At 37.2% G+C, this 20,828-nt stretch overlaps 1 protein-coding gene across 7 annotated transcripts in view; it reads right to left on the bottom strand.

Annotated features, from left to right (window-relative positions):
* Positions 1 to 1,797: 1,797 nt before the first annotated feature.
* Positions 1,798 to 20,828, bottom strand: part of LOC114296853 (RAF-like serine/threonine-protein kinase 20) — a 31,640-nt gene continuing 12,609 nt past the window's right edge. For 3 of the 7 annotated variants that reach the window (XM_082920322.1, XM_082920321.1, XM_082920320.1), the window contains exons 7-9: positions 19,252 to 19,374; positions 19,071 to 19,158; positions 1,798 to 2,388 (exon numbers count right to left, since the gene is read on the bottom strand). In XM_082920322.1, coding sequence (XP_082776448.1) covers positions 2,177 to 2,388; positions 19,071 to 19,158; positions 19,252 to 19,374 — 423 coding nt within the window. In that variant the 3' untranslated portion in view covers positions 1,798 to 2,176. Of the gene's footprint in view, positions 2,389 to 14,576; positions 14,708 to 18,774; positions 19,175 to 19,251; positions 19,375 to 20,828 lie in introns of those variants that run through there. The other 4 variants (XR_014364268.1, XR_014364269.1, XR_014364267.1 and 1 more) reach the window with 3 other exon arrangements.

Below are 20,828 nucleotides of genomic sequence, written 5' to 3'. Positions count from 1 at the left end.
TTAAGAGTCACTTAAATTTTTCAATGATATCAGTTGTAATTAACACACAAGTTTAATTGATTTTCACTTAATTCAATTTTAAGTGCTAAATTAGATTATTAAACACTAACAAACTACAAATTTAAATTGTTTATTTTTCAGCATATATATATTTGGGAAAAAAAGAAAGTAATTAGCCATTTTAATATTGAAAATTTGGCCAAAATCTCTCTATGGAACCCTTGTTTGGTGAAAATGGCAATCTAATTTATTTTGCTTCAGAAACTCCCTAAGGAGGAGGCGCATAATTAAGTAAGGACAGAGTAATTTTTTTTTTTCTTAGACAGTATTACCCATGCATATATATATATATATATCATAGAACTCATTTGACGAGGAACACTTTTATTTTATTTTATACAAGTTTAAAAATTTTGTGTATGCGTATTTTTGGTTAGTTTATCTAGTATATTCTCTATTTTTTGTAACAGTAAAATGTTAATGTGAACCAGAATAACATGTTACTGTTTACGTCAATTTCGACGGTATTATTTTTTTTTTTTTTTAAATTTTATAGTCAACATAAATCTTATTTGATAAATCATAATGAGAGGATTATAAAATTACTAATTTTATTAAAAATTGATATTTAGATCAAAAGTAAACAGTGTGATTGGTTTGAATTTTTTGAATTAAATATTTTGAAAATTGAGTTTTTTAATTTTCGTGTTTTTTGTTTTAAGTAAATATTTTTAAAATTTTAAGCTTTTTTTTTTAAAAAAACTTTTTTAGATGCTCCTTACTTAGATATATTTAAAAAGTAAAAAATTTGTGAAAAAATATTTTAAAAATTTAATAAATACATCAAAATACAAAAAATGTACTAAATTCTTGTATTTTTTTTTAATTTTTTGCATTTAGTGAATTTTTAAAAGGTTATTTTCATAATTTTTTTACTTTTTAAGTATATTTATGATAGGTATGTCTAAAAAATAAAAAAAAATTATTTAAAATATTAAAAAAATTCAATAAAAACAAAAAAAACGAAAAACAAGAAAGTAAAATTTTCTGAAAAGTATTTTTAGAAAAGAAGAACCAAGCAAAGTGAATATTATTTTAAAATCTAAAATATTAAATTACTAATATATTGTGATAATAGTGATACGCATTTTTAAAGAAAACTTTTTGTACTTATCCTTAATACATTAAGGCCATGTTTGTTTGGACAGACTGGATTAGCATTCCCATGATTAATAGTCCTAGGACTACGAATTCATTGAATTATGTATCTTATCTTAACTAATAGTCAAGTTTAAAATAATTAGTCCGTACTTTAATTGTTTAATCAAACATCAGATTAATAATTTTATTGAACTATTAATCCAATCCCAAACTCATGTTCACCCAAACAAACGTGGCCTAAAACTTTATTCTGAAAGAATTTCGCCCATATCCCCGTTTAATAAGATTGGATAAGAATAATGGACAAACTTCGAGAAAACAGATCTCAGCATGTTTGGCTTTAACATTAGGACCACCACGAGAAGGAACCTTATAAATTGCATGATAGGAACCTTACGAATTGCATGATAGTCATATTCATAATCATAGAGATGGAGGAGTGGAGAGGCTTCCTTTTTCCTTCTTTCCTGACCTCTTCTTCTCCTCTGAACTCCCTTCCATTCTGTTTCCCTCTCTCTCAAACACTTTCCTCAGAAAAAATACATAATACACACGTCAAATTTGGGTTTCATCCATTGCCAAAAATAGATACACCACACCTTAGCACAGTTACAAAAAGCTCATAGAGAAAGCAGATACATCAAACAAAAGTTAAATTACTTCATTCATGTGCATACAATATATATACACAAACATCAACAGTACTAATCAGGGGGAAAAAATATATATATGCCCTCTCCATCACACCTTAATACGATGTCTTTTCCTATATACCAAAAAGAATGAATGAATGAACAGCTATACTAATTAACAAAAGTGGGGAAAGAAAGAAAAAAAAGAAGATACTATGCATCGGAGAGTTACAACTCCAGCAATTACTGTATTCGTGCTCATGCCCTTGAAAGCTTATAAATCCTCTCCACCTTAGGGTTTCTTCCAACAAGATACAAGACAATCTTGGCTCTTGAAGAAAGGAACAAATTCAAACATGGTATGTGGTGTGTTGCCTTCGGAATTACACAGGGATGCCAGGCCTCGTCTGTCTTGCTACATAATTTTGTCCCTTTGCATGGACTGCAATGGACATTGATCGCAACCTATTTGTAACCTCAGTAAACGATGGCCGAGCTTCGGGGTCCGTTGACCAGCACTGTTCCATCAGTGTCCTCCACTCAGGATCACACCGTTCTGGAATAGGAGGCCTCAGGGTATCCTTCAAAATTCCCCCTTCATTCATCATAGTTCAGGAACAAATCAAAAAATTATTATTATAAGTGTTATTCATTTTTTAAGAAAAGGCACAAGTTAGATTTACCATTACCTAAGAAATTCAGATGCACAAATAGTGATATGCAGAATGTGATTTCAAGTATCCTACCATTAATATAAAAATGAGCATGAATGATAACATTACATGAACAGAGGGTAGCAAATTCTAAAGGAAACACACACACACATAATAAACAAATTAACTGAGTAATAAAATATGAACAAATTATTATCTAGGCATCTATCAAAATTTGAATTTGTCATAAAGCTTAAACAAGAAACAAATTCCTAAAACTAGCTGTCAAATGCACCTCTATTGCTGCCTGCATGTTTTGTGCTTTATCAAAAACCAATACAATTATCTATTGACTTTGTTTGGTGCAACTTATTGTAAGATAAAAGATGATAATAAAATAGCAGAAAACAGAAGCTAAAAGCACCCCTTCCCAGCTTCTACATAATCAACTTATTTAAGCTAATTTTGCCTACTAAGATGCAAGCAAAAACTGCATCAAACAACCTGACACAAACTTCCAAACTAAAATAAGCTATAAACAGCTTATTTAAGCTGCAGTAAACAGGGATTATAATTTTCAGTGTAGGGAGGAGCACTAGAGCATATCCAAAGTCATTAGCATATTACTATGGACAAGTCTTAAGTTTTATGTTTTTTCATTGTTTTGTCTTTTTCTTTTCCTTTGTCTTCAAGGTACTTAACAATAAGACGCCGTTTGTATTTATGAATTTGAAATGCATGGATTTGGCATCAGTCATTCAAGAAGAAAGCAAGATAGCTTAAATTAAGATATGATAGTTTACCCAAGTATTTCAAGATTATATTAAAGAGTTTTATCAAGGTGCATTTGAAATACCTATGTAAAAGTAGTTATTTGAAATCATGCTAAGAATTCTCCTTTTAGCTACAAAGATGCTACTAAAATTCATATTTTCTAGTTTTTCTATCCACCTATAATAGCTAACTCTCCAATATTTTTATAAAATCCAACTTTAAATCCCTTGATTTGAAATTCACATCTATCCAAATAGAGCCTAAGTGCCTCTTTCAATGGCAAGTGGAAAATTTATTTCAACATGCTAAAATATTTCAAGCCAACATTGAACAAATGAGTCCTTGCATCCCTTGCTGACTTCATAATGTATATTTGGTAAACCTAAAAAGTTTATATTTAAGGGTTCACATCTTAAAATAGACAGGAAAGTTAATTGTGGATGGTTGGAGCCTTGGAGGTGAGTTGGCTGGTAGTGGGGGCCTCTGTTATCAGAATTTTACGATTCGCGATTCGATTCACAATTTTTGCAAAATCGATACGAATCTATGGGTGAATCTCTCTTTTATCAGAATCTTACGATTCGCGATTCGATTCAAATTTTTTGAAAAATCGATACGAATCTATGGGCCAATCTATTTTGGAAGCGAATCTCTAGTGAATCGCACGATTCACAATCAATTCACGATTCAATTCACTTTTTATGATTCATGTAATTTTTTAAATTATTGTGTTCGGCATATTTTCGACTATTTTTTTCTCCATGTTTTTAGTGAAAATGACATAATGCAACTTTTAATAGCGTTTAATACAAAAATAACCAACATATATACATAATTTGTTGTTATTTTAGTGATCATGAAATTTTTAATAGAATCCAATCAGATTCAGTTAAACCTAACATATTTTAAACATTTCTTCTCATTTTTTTTCCCTCTAAAAAATCATAATATATCTTCTAAAGATGTTTAAGATTAAAGTTACACTATGAATTATCTATTGCTATTTTATTAAATTGAATATAATTGAATATTACATATGTGAGGTCAGTTATACCTTTGAAAATGTTTTAGGCTTTAAAATAAAATATTCTAAATAATTCTTTCTTATTATTTGTTCATTGTTACTTAGAAAAGTGCGTATGCTTATTGTCCTAATATCAATATCGTTGTTAATTATTGTTATTTTGGAAATTGATAATGTCTATTTGGTTATTATCTTTATTACGAATGGTTGATAAGAAATATCTAAAAAGAAAAAAAGTAAGATAGTGATCTTACATAAGAATCTTTGTTAACTTCTTACCTATTAAATTACGTGATTATCACTCAAAATAACATTTTCATTGATTTAAGTCTAAATATTTCATATTCATAAGATATATTTAACATCTAAATGTGTAAATATATATTTTATGTAATTTTAAAAAAGTGACCGAATCTTTACGATTCACGATTCAATTCGATTCGCGATTCGGTACAAGGTCATTTCGATTCACGATACGAATCTCGATTTAACTACTATGCTGGGGGCCTTCTTGGAAGTATGGCAGGCACAGAACTGGAGCTAGGTCACCAAGATGGATGGGGTACGAGTCGAAATAGGCTTAAAGGGAGTGAGAAAGCAATCATGGAGAGTCTGGGGCTATGAAGCATTGACACTTCAAAATAGGTGTCTTAGCTGTGTTGTTTACAGGACATAGACAGGACGGGACATGCCACGTGGTGTGTTTATTTTTTTAATAGTTTTGTTTTTAGGGGACACGGAGGAATCTTATTTTTAATTTTTTAAATCTGATTTTAGGGTTCATATTAAAATATGTGGAAACATGAGGATTAAATTCAAAATATATACAACACATATCAAACCATCGACAACGCAAAACAGATCTAAACACAGTTGTGAAGTTGAGAGACTAGCTCCTATGGCTTCTAACAATCCTTGGAACACAATGCAACACATACTTAGTATCAGGTTGATTTAATTTTTTTTAATGTTAAATTAGTGTTAACTTTTATTAATTTTCACTGTTTATAAATCTAATATTTATATACATACAATATATATATATATATATATATATAATGTATATTCTTTTGTTATATTCCCACCATTTTTGTGTCTTGTTTTTTAGTTATGTACACATGTTGTATAGCTATTAAATGGGGAACACATACAATTTATGAATTTTTTTAATAAAAACTACAAATTTTCAGTAAATGAAATCATGGTTTAGAAGAAAAATATCATCTACGTAAACGAAAAAAAAAAGTTTACACAATTTGGATCCTCGAGGCATGAAATTTTGGTCCCGTCCCAAGTCCTTGCCAGTTCTGCACACCAATCAACTCCCACCCCATTGTCTCTGCCATCAAAAATCCTACCAGCTATTATCAACATTGCCTGCCAACTACTACTAACAAGTAACATCTCACAACGTCACTAGTGCTGCCGTTGCTGCTGGACTTAATTTTGTGTTCAATCAAGCCATCAAAACAACTTAAGTTCATTTTGAATTCCAAAAACAGCCAAATCTATGTTTCATTTTTTTTCTTCTCATTGTGGGAGAGTGAGGTATAACTTTATCCTCCAAGTATAACAATGCTTTTTGTAGGTATTAGGTATTAGAGGTGCTCAAGTTGTGGACCTTCAGGGAATCAAAGTAGGGAGGCACTATCAAGGAACGTCGAGGCAGTGGAGGAGAAGACCAAGGCAGCCTTAGAGATAGAGAGAGTGGTAGTGAAAGACCTTGAATACTTAGCTATGAGGTTGCTGTGCACACGCTATACTAGTGTTGTTCTTGTGTGGCTACATGCATCTATGGACAACCCCACTATTGCGTCCTCTGACTCCGATCTCGCGAAGGTTCCATCATAGAACCTGCAAAGGTAGGTATGACATCTCAGGAAGTGCATCATAGGACCATCCTCTCTCTCTAAGACTGGTCTAGGAGGAGTTGTCTTCCCTAGGGAGACAACTAGGCAACCTTAATGAACCTGTGATCCTAGTCTCCAATCCACAATCCTCCAATGATCTCGAGTAGTGGATGACTAAGCCCTGCTCCCAGTCTAGGCTACCAAGTGATGCCTGTGATAGTAGTGAGCAGAGTAATCCCCACTTAGGAAGTGAGTGCATAAGGGAGACATAGGCGAGAGCCAAGGACCAAGCTATGTTGCAACTGAACAGAGGTAGTCACTCCCGAGCATTACATGTGAGAATAAGGTATGAAGGACCACGATGAGCGGGGCTACTCGCAGAATGGGGATGTGCTTGCAGTGCGGGTGTAGTTGCTCATGGAGAGAGGGTAATCCATGTTAGGCGAGAGAAGGCTCACCAATCAGTAAGGTTTCAAAAAGCGGTTGTGGTTGCCGTAACGGTTGCGGTGGCGTGATTGCAGTTGCGGGGTGTAAAGGCCGTAGCGTAATGGTTGCAGTAATAAGAACCGTGAATTTTTATAAACTTACCTGATACGCATATATTTATTTTATAATCACACTTATTGGGGTTTAAAATAGATTTTGATAAATTTTTATTAGTTTTTAAGTATGATTCAATATATTTCATATTTTTAAATCACTCTAAAAGGAGTTTTTACATTTTATTTCAATAGTTGATGACTTTATATGTTATAAATCCATATTGTGCCTCTTATTTTTATTTATTTTTTTTAAGAATAATTGATTTAAAATGTCCACAAAATTATTTTTGACCAATACCTGAACTAATTAAATAAAAGTTATTTACAATTATTAAATGAAATGATTACAAAAATAAAAATTGAAACAAACAAAAATTATTTTAGAGTTACTGAATATTGTAGAATGTACATAATATTAAAATAGGAAATTGTTAGAATAGGAAATATGAGAATAGGAAATAATAATTGTATCCTTATTTATTCCTTTTTTAGTTGCTCAGAATTAGGCCTGTAATTCCTCAGAATTATCAATATAAAAGAGAATGAAGTCTAACTCATTCCCTATCTCTTTCTCTTCTCTAAATCTACATGGTATCAGATCCAAAACCCTAGCCCATACCTCCTCTTCTGTTGACACTCATTCTTCTCGCTAGCATCACTTCCGGCAGTTCTCTCTCTCTCCAAGAGTCCAGTCGGCCACCGTAGACTCTCACCCAGGCCACCGATAGTCAATCCGCACCTCTAACACCCTTGCCTAGTTCATCTACAGACCTCCTGGGCTCTCTGATAGCTTCTTAGGCTTAGTCGGTAGCCCCTCTGGCCTTCTAGGGGTCTGTCGACAGCCTCTTTGGCCTTCTAGGGGCTTGTCGACAACCCCTTTGGCCTTCTTGGCCTCTGTCGGCCACGCTTCCGACCGCCGGCTTCTCCAAATAGTCAGTCGATCTCCATCATCTGTTTCTCTCTTTGTTTTGTGCAATGTTTCCGACTTAGACACAGTTAAATATATTTAAAAAAAAATATAAAATTATGAGTTCTTAATTCTTATGCTTTCATCGTGGTAGTTGGGTCTTTTCTTCTACTATTATCTTCCGGGTTTGTGATTGGTATTGTGTTTGAGAGTTAACTAGTAGAGTATCCATAGCCGATTCCCTTAGTGAGTCCACTACTTCACAACCACCAAAGAGCGAGAGTTCCATGATACCTCCTACTATGACTGATAACCTCAATCCTGGCCTTAAGATCACCACCACTCTATTTAATGGTCAAAATTATCTAGCCTGGTCGCAAAGTCTGACTGTTTTCTTGAAGAGCAGAGGGAAGACGGGGTATGTTGACGGAAGGATACAGGCACCCAGTACCACATATCCTAGTTATGACCAGTGGGAGATCACCAACTTCCTAATCATGGGGTGGTTGATACATTCTATGGTACCTTAGATTGGAGAGGGCTATTTGTCTATGGACACTGCCCAAGATATTTGGGAGGCTGTCGCCACTACTTACTCTAGGAAGGGCAACTTCTCACAGGCTTTCGAGTTACGTCGCTCCATTGAAAGGTCAGTACAATGTGAGACAACTATCCTCCAATATTTTACCTTCCTTAGCAATAGGTGGAAGCAGCTTGATCACCTTCAGGATTACAAGCCTGTCTGTCCCACTGACTCTGCTGGTTACCAGACGTTTGTGGCATAAAAACAAGTTGTCAAGTTCTTGGAAGGCCTAAATGTGGAGTATGATCCGGTTCGGAGTAAAGTACTTGGCATGGATGTACTTCTTTCTCACCAGGAAGCTCTTGTTTTTGTGCAGAATGCTTCCTTCTACCACTCTTGATCGCTTGGCCTTGGTTTCTGCACCACCCTCTCGCGATGGCAACCGTGTGACTCGTGGTTCTCGTCCTTCCTCTGAGAAAGATAACCTTTACTGTGACTATTGTCGTCGCCCTCGCCACACACGAGAGACTTGTTAAAAGCTGCATAAAGCTCCCTCTGGTGGCCGAGACGACCGTCCTGGTACTCGAGAGGGTCGGTCTGGTACTAGAGGTCGCGGGGCCATGCACGAGCCCATCTTTTAGACACTGTTGAGCCACCATCTTCATCTCCGGTTATCTCCTCCGCTGTTGATGTTTCGGGGTTATCTGCCTCGGATTTTGAGATTGCTCTTCGCCACTTGCTAGACCGTCGAGCCTCCACTTCTGTTACAAGTGCACCCTCTTCTTCCTTTGCCAATTCAGGTAACTTGGCTTCCTCCCCATGTGCATTGCTATCTCATACAACTGTACCATAGATTATTGATTCCGGTGCTTCCGACCATATGCCTGGCTCTTCTAATTTATTTTCAGAGTATAACCCCTCCTCAGGTCAGGAAAAAGTGCGGATTGCAGATGGTACCATTTTGTTTGTGTCAGGAAAAGGTTTAATTCATGCCACCTCTTCCCTTCCTATGCCTTCTGTTCTCCATGTTCCCAATTTCAATGTTAATCTTTTATCTTTGAGTCGTATTACCAGTGACTTAAATTGTAGTGCGACATTTTTTTTTTATCATCATCTTTTTCAGGATCTTATCACAAGGAAGAGGATTGGCAGTCGCAGAGAGGAACATGGCTTTACATTCTGGATCAAACTGACAAGCTGGCTCATTCCTCTATTCAATTACCATCCACCATTTGGTTACGGCACCGTCACTTAGGACATCCCTCTTTTTTATTACTTAAGCATTTATTTCCCTCTGTTTTTGAGAAAAATAATGTGTCCGATTTTCAATGTGAGTCTTGTTAACTTGGAAAACAACACAGAGCCTCTTTTGCTCCTTCTCTTAATAAAAGTTTAGTTTCATTTTCTTTGATTCATTCTGATGTATAGAGTCCATCCTGTTTTGTGTCTTTAACCAGTCATAAATGGTTTGTTACCTTCATAGATGATTTGTTCTAGGGCCACTTGGATTTTTTTGATGAAAGATAAAAGTCAGGTTTTTTCTGTGTTTCAAAACTTCCATAAAATGGTTTGTACTCAGTTTGGGGCAATTGTCAAAATTCTACGTTCTGATAATGGGGGGGAATTTATTGACTCTGATCTTGCCACTTACTTCGCCACACATGGCATTATTCACCAAATTTCATGCACTAATACCCTTCAACAAAATGGTATTACAGAACGCAAAAATCGCCATCTCCTTGATATCGCCCGTTGTCTATCATTTGAGATGTGAGTTCCTTGATCCTATTGGGGGGAAACGGTTCTCACTGCCGCTTATTTGATTAATCGTCTTCCTACCCAAGTCCTTCAAAAACAATCACCTCTTCACGTTTTGTTCGGGTCTACCTCTTCCGAGTTCTCTATTTCTCCTAAGACCTTTGGTTGTATTTGCTTTATCCAGGATCATTTTCCCACTCGTGGTAAATTAGATCCTAGATCATTTAAGTGTATTTTTTTGAGTTATTCTGCCAACCAAAAAGGTTATAAGTGTTATCACCCTCATACTCGCAAATGGTTTGTCTCCATGGATGTCACGTTCTTTGAGTCTCAACCTTACTTTCCGCCTTCCCCGATATCCCAGTCATCTCTTCAGGGGGAGCCTTCGTGTGAAGAAATTCCTGTTCCACTTGTTTCTCTTCTGCCAATGATTGAACAGATAGAGGATAATGAGCCAATAGTTGTTTGAGGACAAAGAAGCAGGCAAAGTTTATATCAGGGACAAGGACAGACAGTAAGTCACCTAGATGCAAAAGCCTACTCTCCCTCTACTATTGCCAACTTCTTCTCCGGATGAGTGTCCAGAGTCAACCTCATCTCTTACAAGTCCAGGTAATTTTAATTCTAGTACTCCTATTCCTGATGTTTCAGATCTTGATGTTCCCATCGCTAATAGGAAGAGAGTTAGGTCATGTACTTAGCATCCTATTACTAATCATGTTTCTTATTCTTATCTGTCTTTCTCATATAAAGCCTTTCTGTCTAAAGTGTCTTCTGTGAGTATACCTACTACTTTTTAGGAAGCTCTCTCTATTCCTGAATGGAAACATGCCATGATGGAAGAAATTAGAGCTATCAGCAAGAATGGCACTTGGGAGTTAGTGGAGTTACCTAGAGGAAAAAAACCAGTTGGGTGTAAGTGGGTGTACACGGTAAAACATTAAGCAAATGGTTCCATAGAACAGTACAAAGTAAGATTGGTTGCTAAGGGTTTCACTCAAACTTATGGGGTAGATTACCAAGAGACATTTGCACTGGTTGCTAAGATGAACTCTGTGAGAATCTTACTCTCTCTTGCTGCAAATTTGGATTAGCCACTTCATGAGTTTGATGTGAAGAATGCCTTCCTTCATGGAGACCTAGCAGAAGAGGGTCTATATGGATATTCCTCCTGGTTTTGCAGATGATAAGTCTAAAGGTAAAGTATGCAGGCTTCGAAAGTCGCTTTATGGACTAAAACAGTCCCCTAGGGGTTGGTTTGAAAGGTTTACTCAAGCTATGCTGAAATATGGGTTCAAGCAGAGTCAAGCTGATCACACCTTATTTGTGAAACACTCCTCACATGGTAAGACAACAGCTTTTATTGTTTATGTTGATGATATTGTTCTGACAGGGAATGACGTTGAGGAGATCCCTCGGTTGAAGGAATACTTAGCCAAGGAGTTTGAAATCAAAGACTTGGGTCGTTTGAATTATTTCTTGGGTATTGAAGTAGCTAGTAGCAAGGATGGCATCTTTATATGTCAGAGAACATACGTGCTTGACTTGCTAAAGGAAATTGGACTGCTTGGAGGTAGACCGTGTGATACACCTCTAGAACCAGGCCAGAAGCTTAGTGAGGATTAAGAGGGAGAGCCAGTGGATAGGGGGAGATACCAGAGACTAGTAGGCAAGCTCATATACTTATCTCACTCATGTCCAGACATTGCTATTGCTGTGAGCATAGTGAGCTAGTTTATGCATGCTCCTAGAACTTCCCACTTAGAGGCAGTTATGAGAATCCTGCGATATCTGAAGTTTTCTCTTGAAAAGGGTCTCTACTTCTCAAAACATGGCCATCTCAGTGTGGAAGCATTTACTGATGCAGATTGGGCAGGATCAGTCACTGACAGACGATCAATTTCTGAATATTGCACATTTGTTGATGGCAACCTAGTCACATGGCGAAATAAGAAATAGAATGTGGTTGCTCGATCTAGTGTTGAGGCAAAATTCAGGGCTATGGCTCAGGGGGTATGTCAGTTACTATGGATTAAAATATTGTTGGGAGACTTGAGAATTCATCAGACTAACTCCATGCGACTATCCTGTGACAACAAGACCGCAATGAACATAGCTCATAACCCAGTTCAACATGATAAAACTAAGCATATGGAGATTAATAGTAGGGGTGAGCATGGTCCGGATTGGACAGGATTGGGGGTAAAGCCAGGACCAATCTGTTATTTACGGTTCTTGAAAAATTGGAACCAATCCAATCCGTTTAAATCATGGAACCAATCCGAACCAATCCATTTAAACACGGATTGGATCGGTTTAGGACCACGGATTTACATAATTAAATAACAAAAAAATGTATATATAACACTTTAATTTCATAAAAATATAAACAAAACGCTATATTAGTTCCACAATAGCAACATGTCTTTCTATAATAGCGACATACTGTTCTACAATTTAAACAACCATAAGAAAATTGGTTTCACCATAAGTATTTAAACTATTACAAATTAAAACTAAAAACTAGCAAACAAAAGTTATAAAAGAAGATATTATGCGGGTTTAGGTTTGAGTTTAGGTTTTATATGGAATAAGAGAATATACTACGGAGAGGATGTATAATAAAAATATAGACTATTTGTATACGGTTCGGATCGGTTCCAATCCGGAACCGTGGGGTTCAATCCGGAACCAATCCGTGGACTACGGATTTTTAATTGTTCAATCCGGAACCGAACCACGGATTCAAAAAACCAATCCAAACCTATCGGATTGGACTGGACTGGACTGGATCGGATTACGGATTCCTTGCTTAGCCCTAATTAATAGGCACTTCATCAAGGAAAAAAATCACTAGTGACACCATATGTATTCCATTTGTGAAGATTGGGGACCAACTAGCTAATGTTCTCACCAAGAGACTAGGGAGCAAATCCTTCCATGGCATTCTCAACAAGCCGGGCATAAGAGATATCTTCGCACCAGCTTGAAGGGGAGTGTTTGAATAGGAAATATGAGAATAGGAAATAATAATTGTATCCTTATTTATCTTATTTATTCCTTTTTTAGTTGCTCAAAATTAGGCCAATAATTCTTTAGAATTATCAATATAAAAGAGAATGAAGTCTAACTCATTTCCTATCTCTTTCTCTCCTCTAAATCTACACATAATGTATATTTTGTAAGCTTTTTTTTTTTAGAAAAGAAACTGTTCAGAATATTGTAAATGTGTGTAACGGTATGTAACGGCTATAGTATCGCTACGACCATTACGTAACACCGAAACGGCTGTTACACGTGTGAATTTCCATCACATTGCAAAAGCGGGTGTAACGGGTAGTGCCTACTGTGCAACCATTACGTAATGGCTGCAACCGTTACGTAACACTGCTTTTTGAAACCTTGCCAATCAATATGAGGTACTTAGGTTACCACCAGCCGAGGTGAGCCTCATTGCTTGAGGTTGTGGAGTCCACTGCTTAGTGGTCGTAAGACTAGGTTACCAAGTGGTGGATGTGATAGTAGTGACCAGAGTAATCCCCACTTAGGGAGTGAGTGCATAGGGGATATAGGCGAGCCAAGGACTAAGCTATGTTGCAATTGAGTGGAGGTGGTCACTCCCGAGCATTCCCTGCAAGAATAAGGTATGAAGGACCATGGTGAGTAGGGGTTGCTCACAGAAAGGGGATGTGCTTGCGGAGTGGAGTTGCTCGTGGAGAGAGGGTAATCCATGTTAGGCGAGGGAAGGCTCGCTAATCAGTATGAAATACTTTGGTGACCACCTGCCGAGGTGAGCCTCAATCCTTGAGGTTGTGGAGTCCACTGCTTAGTGGTCGTATGACCAGTTAAAGGTATTCAAATACCTACACTCTTTTACCAAATAGCAAGACTTTAGCACACACAAATGTAATCAACATCAGCCTCACTCGATAAGTAATTGTACATGTCATATCAGGCAGTACCATTTGTTCCTCAAGACGTTGCCCTAATTTACTCAATTCACATATTTGCCAGTTGTGTTTCCAAAGTCACAATAACAACGGCCTAGTAATGAAATAGAAAATTGTTGTCATGACAAGTGAATCCTACAAATTGTCTTCTTGAAATATTAGGAGCCATTTGTCCTCAATAATACCAAATTCCTTTCTCTTGGCATTTATGAAAATTAGGTAAACTACAAAACTTACTTGTACTTTCAAATGCTATTTCAAGAAATTTTTCCACAGCCATGATGTAATTTCCTAATAAATTAATGTACTCATAATCAAGGTTCTCAAAAGCGGTTGCGGTCGTCGTAACGGTGGCGGTGGCACAGTTGCGGTTGCGGAGTGTAAAGGCCGTAGCGTAACAGTTGCGATTACCGAAACCGTGAATTTTTTTATTTATCGCACAATTTGAAAAAAAACGTACTGATATGCACATTTTTTTCCATGATCATATCTATTGGGTTTTAAAATAAATATTGATCAATTTTTGTAAATTTTTAAGTTTGATCTAATATATTTCATATTTTTAAATCACTATAAATTGAGTTTTTTACATTTTATTTTAATAATTAATGACTTTATATTCTACAAAAAATCAATCACCAACTATTATATATAAGATAAACAATAACAAAAGTAAGAATAAATAAAAGTCTACATATATATATATATTTTTTAATCAAGCCAAATAGATAATGACCACACTTATTATTATTATTATTATTATTATTATTATTATTATTATTATTTTCAAACAATATATAGATAGACACACAGAAACAAAATGGAGTGATAACAGCTAAATAAAATAGCATAGGTCTTACAGCTTCAACAAATCAATAACATGTTCTTCATCTTCCCTCTTCTTTCTCTCTATCTCTTGCTCCTCCATCTTCCCTCTTGTTAGAATTTCCCATCTTACCTTCACCTACTCCACTACACACTCCACTTCACCTACCTCCACTTCACCACACACTCCACTTCACCTAACCCACTATCACCTCCACTACACCTACTACCACACCTCCACTACACCTACTACCACACCTCCACTACACCTACTACCACATTTTCTTCTATATATAGATTGTATAGGAATTGTAATAAAATCAATCTTGTATCAACATATCAATCAATAATACAATCATTTCTCTTTATACATTAAGTTTCTACATGGTATCAGAGCAAGGTTAAGAAGCTAGTAATTCTGCTTCACCGGCGGGCGGCAGCCTCGCCTTGGCCGCCCGCCGGACCTCCACACATTCCTTCACTCCGCTGCCACAAATTCCACATCTCTCTCTCAATTTCTTTTACACTCTCCTGGCATCAAACCAAGGAGACCCACGGCTCTCTCTCCCTCTCTCTAGATTTAGTATATACAGAGAGCTATGGAGTCTAAGCCAAGCTTACTGAGGAACATTCTGGTTCGACTCTTTGTCTTCGGTGTTCTCATCATCGCCGTCCGATTCGCCTACGTCGTCACCATCAGAGGCGAATCCTGCGATCTCGGAAGCTTCTGCTTCTTTTCCTCGCCGGAAAATCTCAACCTCGTGATCGGCGTCCAAAATCGCAGGTCATCGGCGATCATTTCAAACGACGCCGCCCTGATTGCATCGTCAGCGACATGTTCCATCCCTGGACTGCCGACCTTGGTGCTCGCCTCGGCATTCCCAGGTTCTTGTTCTATGTTACAGAGACATTTGCTTTGCCGGGTCTCCCCGATGATAACATCATATTTTCCAAGAGAAAAATCCCATACTGGTTTAAGGAGAAAGGAACTAGTTATGGACAAATAATTGACGAGGTCATGTTACTTTCCAACCCATGTGCACTTTTGTTTTTATTCTACTTTTTGACATACCAACTCATGTGCACCTTTTTTTTTTTTTTTCTCTTTTATTCTACTTTTTGACCCATCATTCCACCACCTTCCTCTTTTTTTCTAAATCATATTTTTATCACCGCCCACTCCATGATACCTATTTTTTATTATTATTATTATTATTCTTATTAAAACAAAACAAAACAAAACAAAAAAAAAAAAAAAAAAAAAAAAAAAAAAAAAAAACACCAAACACCAAACACCATTGCAAACTATTTACAAATTTGCACAACCAATCATATTTTATTTATCTCAGGGAACAACCCCGATCACACTTTTACACACACACACACACAAAAAAAAAAAAAAAAAAAAAACCAAACAAACAAAACAACCACATCCACCGGCGGGATTTTTTTTTTTTTTCTTCTCTACTCTACCGCTGGTCTCTTTTTCTTGCCTCCGTCCTGGGCGGCTCTTGACGGTGCTCCCTCTGTACTTCCTAGACCACCAAGCAAGTTGCCTACTCCCTGCTCCTCCACTGCAGCATATGGCGGCCCTCCAAATCGGAACATCACGGTGGCCTTCCGCTTCAGCTCCTTGTTTTCTGCCCTTAGCACGCTTATCTCTGCTCGCGCATCCTTATACATGCGTTGGAGCAGAGCCAGCTGGGAGTTTAATTGCTGCACCTCATTTGTCCTACTCTGCAGCCGGTGCGACAAGTTTGTGACCGCCGTCATGGACTCCACACATGCCTTCAAAGTATACTGATTAGCCTCCACATCCGTTTGCACTGCCATTTTTTGCTCCACCGACTGCATCGGAAAGTTCAACGGAGCAAACCCAGTGGTGTTTGGTTGAGGTTCACGGGACACCGCACCAGTTCTCTCTCCTGTGGCCTCGTTGAGATCGGGAAAGAGAGTGAGTAGACCACGGGATGAAGATGCCGTATTCTGGGTAGCTGAACGGGAAGAAGAGGCCATTGTTCAGATGTTTCAGAGAAGGGTTGGATACAAAGTCTTTACCGAGTGTTTCAGAATGACAATGTTCAGAGAGTTTCAGACTGGTTTCCACAGCCTCCGCAATGGTTTATATCGACACTGACGAAGCGGCCGACACGCGCATTGTCAATCACGTGCATCGCCGCGTGTCTGGCGCGCCTTTTGATGGCTCGTCTTTTGATGAATTGGGCACGCCTTTTGATGGCACGCCTTTTGACAAAATTGGGCACACCTTTTGAGGGTGCCACTTTTTCAAGGGTCCGACAAGACTCTGTAAACTGTCCCGACATAGATTCCGGTTAGTTTCTACATGGGTCCGACAAGACTCTGTAAACTGTCCCGACATAGATTCCGGTTAGTTTCTACAAGGGTCCGACAAGACTCTGTAAACTGTCCCGACATTGATTCCGGTTAGTTTCTACAAGGGTCCAGCAAGACTCCGTAAACTGTCACAACATTGTCTTCTACAACGGTCCGACATGACCCCATAAACTGTCTTCTACAACGGTCCGACATGACCCCATAAACTGTCTTCTACAACGGTCCGACATGACCCCATAAACTGTCTTCTACATCGGTCTGACACCACCATACAGTGTCCTCTACAACGTTATGACACCCCATACAGTGTCTTCACCAACGGTCTGACACGACCATACAGTGTCTCCTATCCTTTTTTATTTTTATGTATTTTCTTGTTTTGTTACTCTCTCCAAACTCAAGTTGGTTAGTTTCTCTCCTCCTTGAGTTTGCGGGGGGCTGTTAGAATTTCCCATCTTACCTTCACCTACTCCACTACACACTCCACTTCACCTACCTCCACTTCACCACACACTCCACTTCACCTAACCCACTATCACCTCCACTACACCTACTACCACACCTCCACTACACCTACTACCACATTTTCTTCTATATATAGATTGTATAGGAATTGTAATAAAATCAATCTTGTATCAACATATCAATCAATAATACAATCATTTCTCTTTATACATTAAATCCGACATGACCCCATAAACTGTCTTCTACAACGGTCCGACATGACCCCATAAACTGTCTTCTACAACGGTCCGACATGACCCCATAAACTGTCTTCTACATCGGTCTGACACCACCATACAGTGTCCTCTACAACGTTATGACACCCCATACAGTGTCTTCACCAACGGTCTGACACGACCATACAGTGTCTCCTATCCTTTTTTATTTTTATGTATTTTCTTGTTTTGTTACTCTCTCCAAACTCAAGTTGGTTAGTTTCTCTCCTCCTTGAGTTTGCGGGGGGCTGTTAGAATTTCCCATCTTACCCTCACCTACTCCACTAAACCTAACCCACCACTACCACCTCCACTTCACCTACACCACCTATATCTCCTATATAAGGAGCCTCTCACATTTGTACTAAAAATATAAATACAACAATCTTGTAATACATAAATTCTTTAAAAAAATTTCTGTAAACTGTCCCGACATAGATTCCGGTTAGTTTCTACAAGGGTCCGACAAGACTCTGTAAACTGTCCCGACATTGATTCCGGTTAGTTTCTACAAGGGTCCAGCAAGACTCCGTAAACTGTCACAACATTGTCTTCTACAACGGTCCGACATGACCCCATAAACTGTCTTCTACAACGGTCCGACATGACCCCATAAACTGTCTTCTACAACGGTCCGACATGACCCCATAAACTGTCTTCTACATCGGTCTGACACCACCATACAGTGTCCTCTACAACGTTATGACACCCCATACAGTGTCTTCACCAACGGTCTGACACGACCATACAGTGTCTCCTATCCTTTTTTATTTTTATGTATTTTCTTGTTTTGTTACTCTCTCCAAACTCAAGTTGGTTAGTTTCTCTCCTCCTTGAGTTTGCGGGGGGCTGTTAGAATTTCCCATCTTACCTTCACCTACTCCACTACACACTCCACTTCACCTACCTCCACTTCACCACACACTCCACTTCACCTAACCCACTATCACCTCCACTACACCTACTACCACACCTCCACTACACCTACTACCACATTTTCTTCTATATATAGATTGTATAGGAATTGTAATAAAATCAATCTTGTATCAACATATCAATCAATAATACAATCATTTCTCTTTATACATTAAATTTCTACACCTCTCTATCTTCCATCTTCTCTCTCTATCTCTCTTCTCCCATTTTCAACTTTTTTTTTTTTTTTTTCAAAAGAAGCAATTCGGAACTGTTATGTAAAGGTACATAACAGGCCGTTACGGCACTATTACGACCGCTATAGTGGCCGCTACGGCCGACACACCAGTAAATTTCAATCATTGCAAAAGAAGCCGTAACGGGTGGCGGTAACCACCACAACCGTTATGTAACGGCGTTACGTAATGGTTGCGGCCACTTTTTAAAACCTTGCTCATAATTATTAGATCAATAATACTGACCTATGATTGCCCCGCAATGCATGTTTGCGTAAGGTTCCTCTCCTGTTAATATCTCCCACATTGTAATGCCAAATGAAAAAACATCAACCTGTCAAAAACCCGAACTATATTGCTGATTTCTTTATGACATCATCACATTACTGAAAATTTCCACGGCAAATAATGACAGGGTTATGCTAACCTTCTCAGAAACCCGGTTGCTGCTCCCATTCAACAATTCTGGTGCCATCCAAGGGAGGGTTCCTCGCACACCACCAGAAACTAGAGTATTGCGTTTGATTCTCGACAGTCCAAAGTCACCAACCTGCTAAGCATAGTTGTTAAATCAAGAATCATATCATGAATCGAATTGAGAATCGTTATGATTCAATACAAACCATAAAAAAATAATATCAGACAATTGTATACGAGGAAAAATAAATTAATTAATTTCAGTATATGTTATTAAAATGTTCTTATATAAGGACATGATTACACCGTCTAATTGGGAAGACATTGCCTTCATATGTAGGTTTAAATCCCACAAATTCTAAAATTATTCAAAACCCATAATATAATCTCTATTGACATTCAAAAAATGTACTTGGGAATCCTATAGAGAGCATAATAATAAAAAGAATTAAGTGAAAAATTTTATTTTAAAACCTAAAATACTTCAAAAGGTGTGTATAATTATTATTCAAAAAAAGTTATAAAAAAAACCAGGTGTGGAACATTGGGTGATGGAGATCACGCGAAGAAGAAAAAGAGCAAATTTAGAATTTCACATGGCGCACCTTTAGGACATCATTGATTGTAGTTCGGAATAACTGAGTCTTTATTTGTATTTATTCCAATTATGGTAGTTTTGAGTACTAAGGGTATTAGAGTAATTTCAATAATTGTTAGACATCGGTTGTATGGGTCATCCATGAGTTTTATTTTGAGTCAAGTTATTAAATGGGTCATTATATGGGTTTTGTTCTGTCTAGAATAATTTCAATGGTCAAAAAGGTCCAAGTTTCTTATTTTGAAGTTGGAGTAGAATTAAAAGTCATCAAAGTTTCCTATTATGATTGAAGTCGAATTGGAAGTCAATAGTCTTAGTTGGTCTAAAATATTAATAGTTGTCAAACATTTAATTTCTAAATTTGAGTTCTAGTCCTTATCAAAATTGTTAATACCGTACCGGATTAGGTACCATTTTTTTCATTAGTATGGTACCCACCGGTACCAGTATGTTACCGGATACCATTTCGGATTTATTACAAAAATATTATATATGTATTATAAATATTGGTTAGTAACAAATAATTTAACAATAAATATCATGAATCACAAATTTATATGCAAAAGAGGCTTAAAAGCATACTATGTCTGTTAAATAATACAAATTAAGGTACTTCAAAGAGAGTATAGAACACAAGTTTCTACCATTTTAATATTACAAACCACTACACAAGAAAAAAGAAAAAAGAAAGAAAAAAAAAAAGGACCGGTATTTTCCTGGTATTATGTTTTTCATCTGGTACTGGCTGGTATTGGCCGGTACTGTCTGGTATTTTAGGCGAACAAAATTGGACTATGTAGGTACCGTTTTTCTTTTCAAACGATACGTACTAGCCGATACTGGCCGGTACGATATGATATCGATAACATTGGTTCCTATGGAATTAGAAGCGTCTTTAACCTATAAATATATGTGTAATCTCAATGATTCAATAGAAGAATTTATATTGATATTGCGTGTGTGAATGGCCTAACCCTTGTGGGGATGAA

The sequence above is a fragment of the Camellia sinensis genome, chromosome 3 (genome assembly GCF_055761805.1).
Source record: "Camellia sinensis isolate YWXY chromosome 3, ASM5576180v1, whole genome shotgun sequence".
NCBI lineage: Eukaryota > Viridiplantae > Streptophyta > Magnoliopsida > Ericales > Theaceae > Camellia > Camellia sinensis.
The sequence above is the reverse complement of the archived record's forward strand: the minus strand, read 5'-3'. Positions and strand labels throughout refer to the sequence as shown.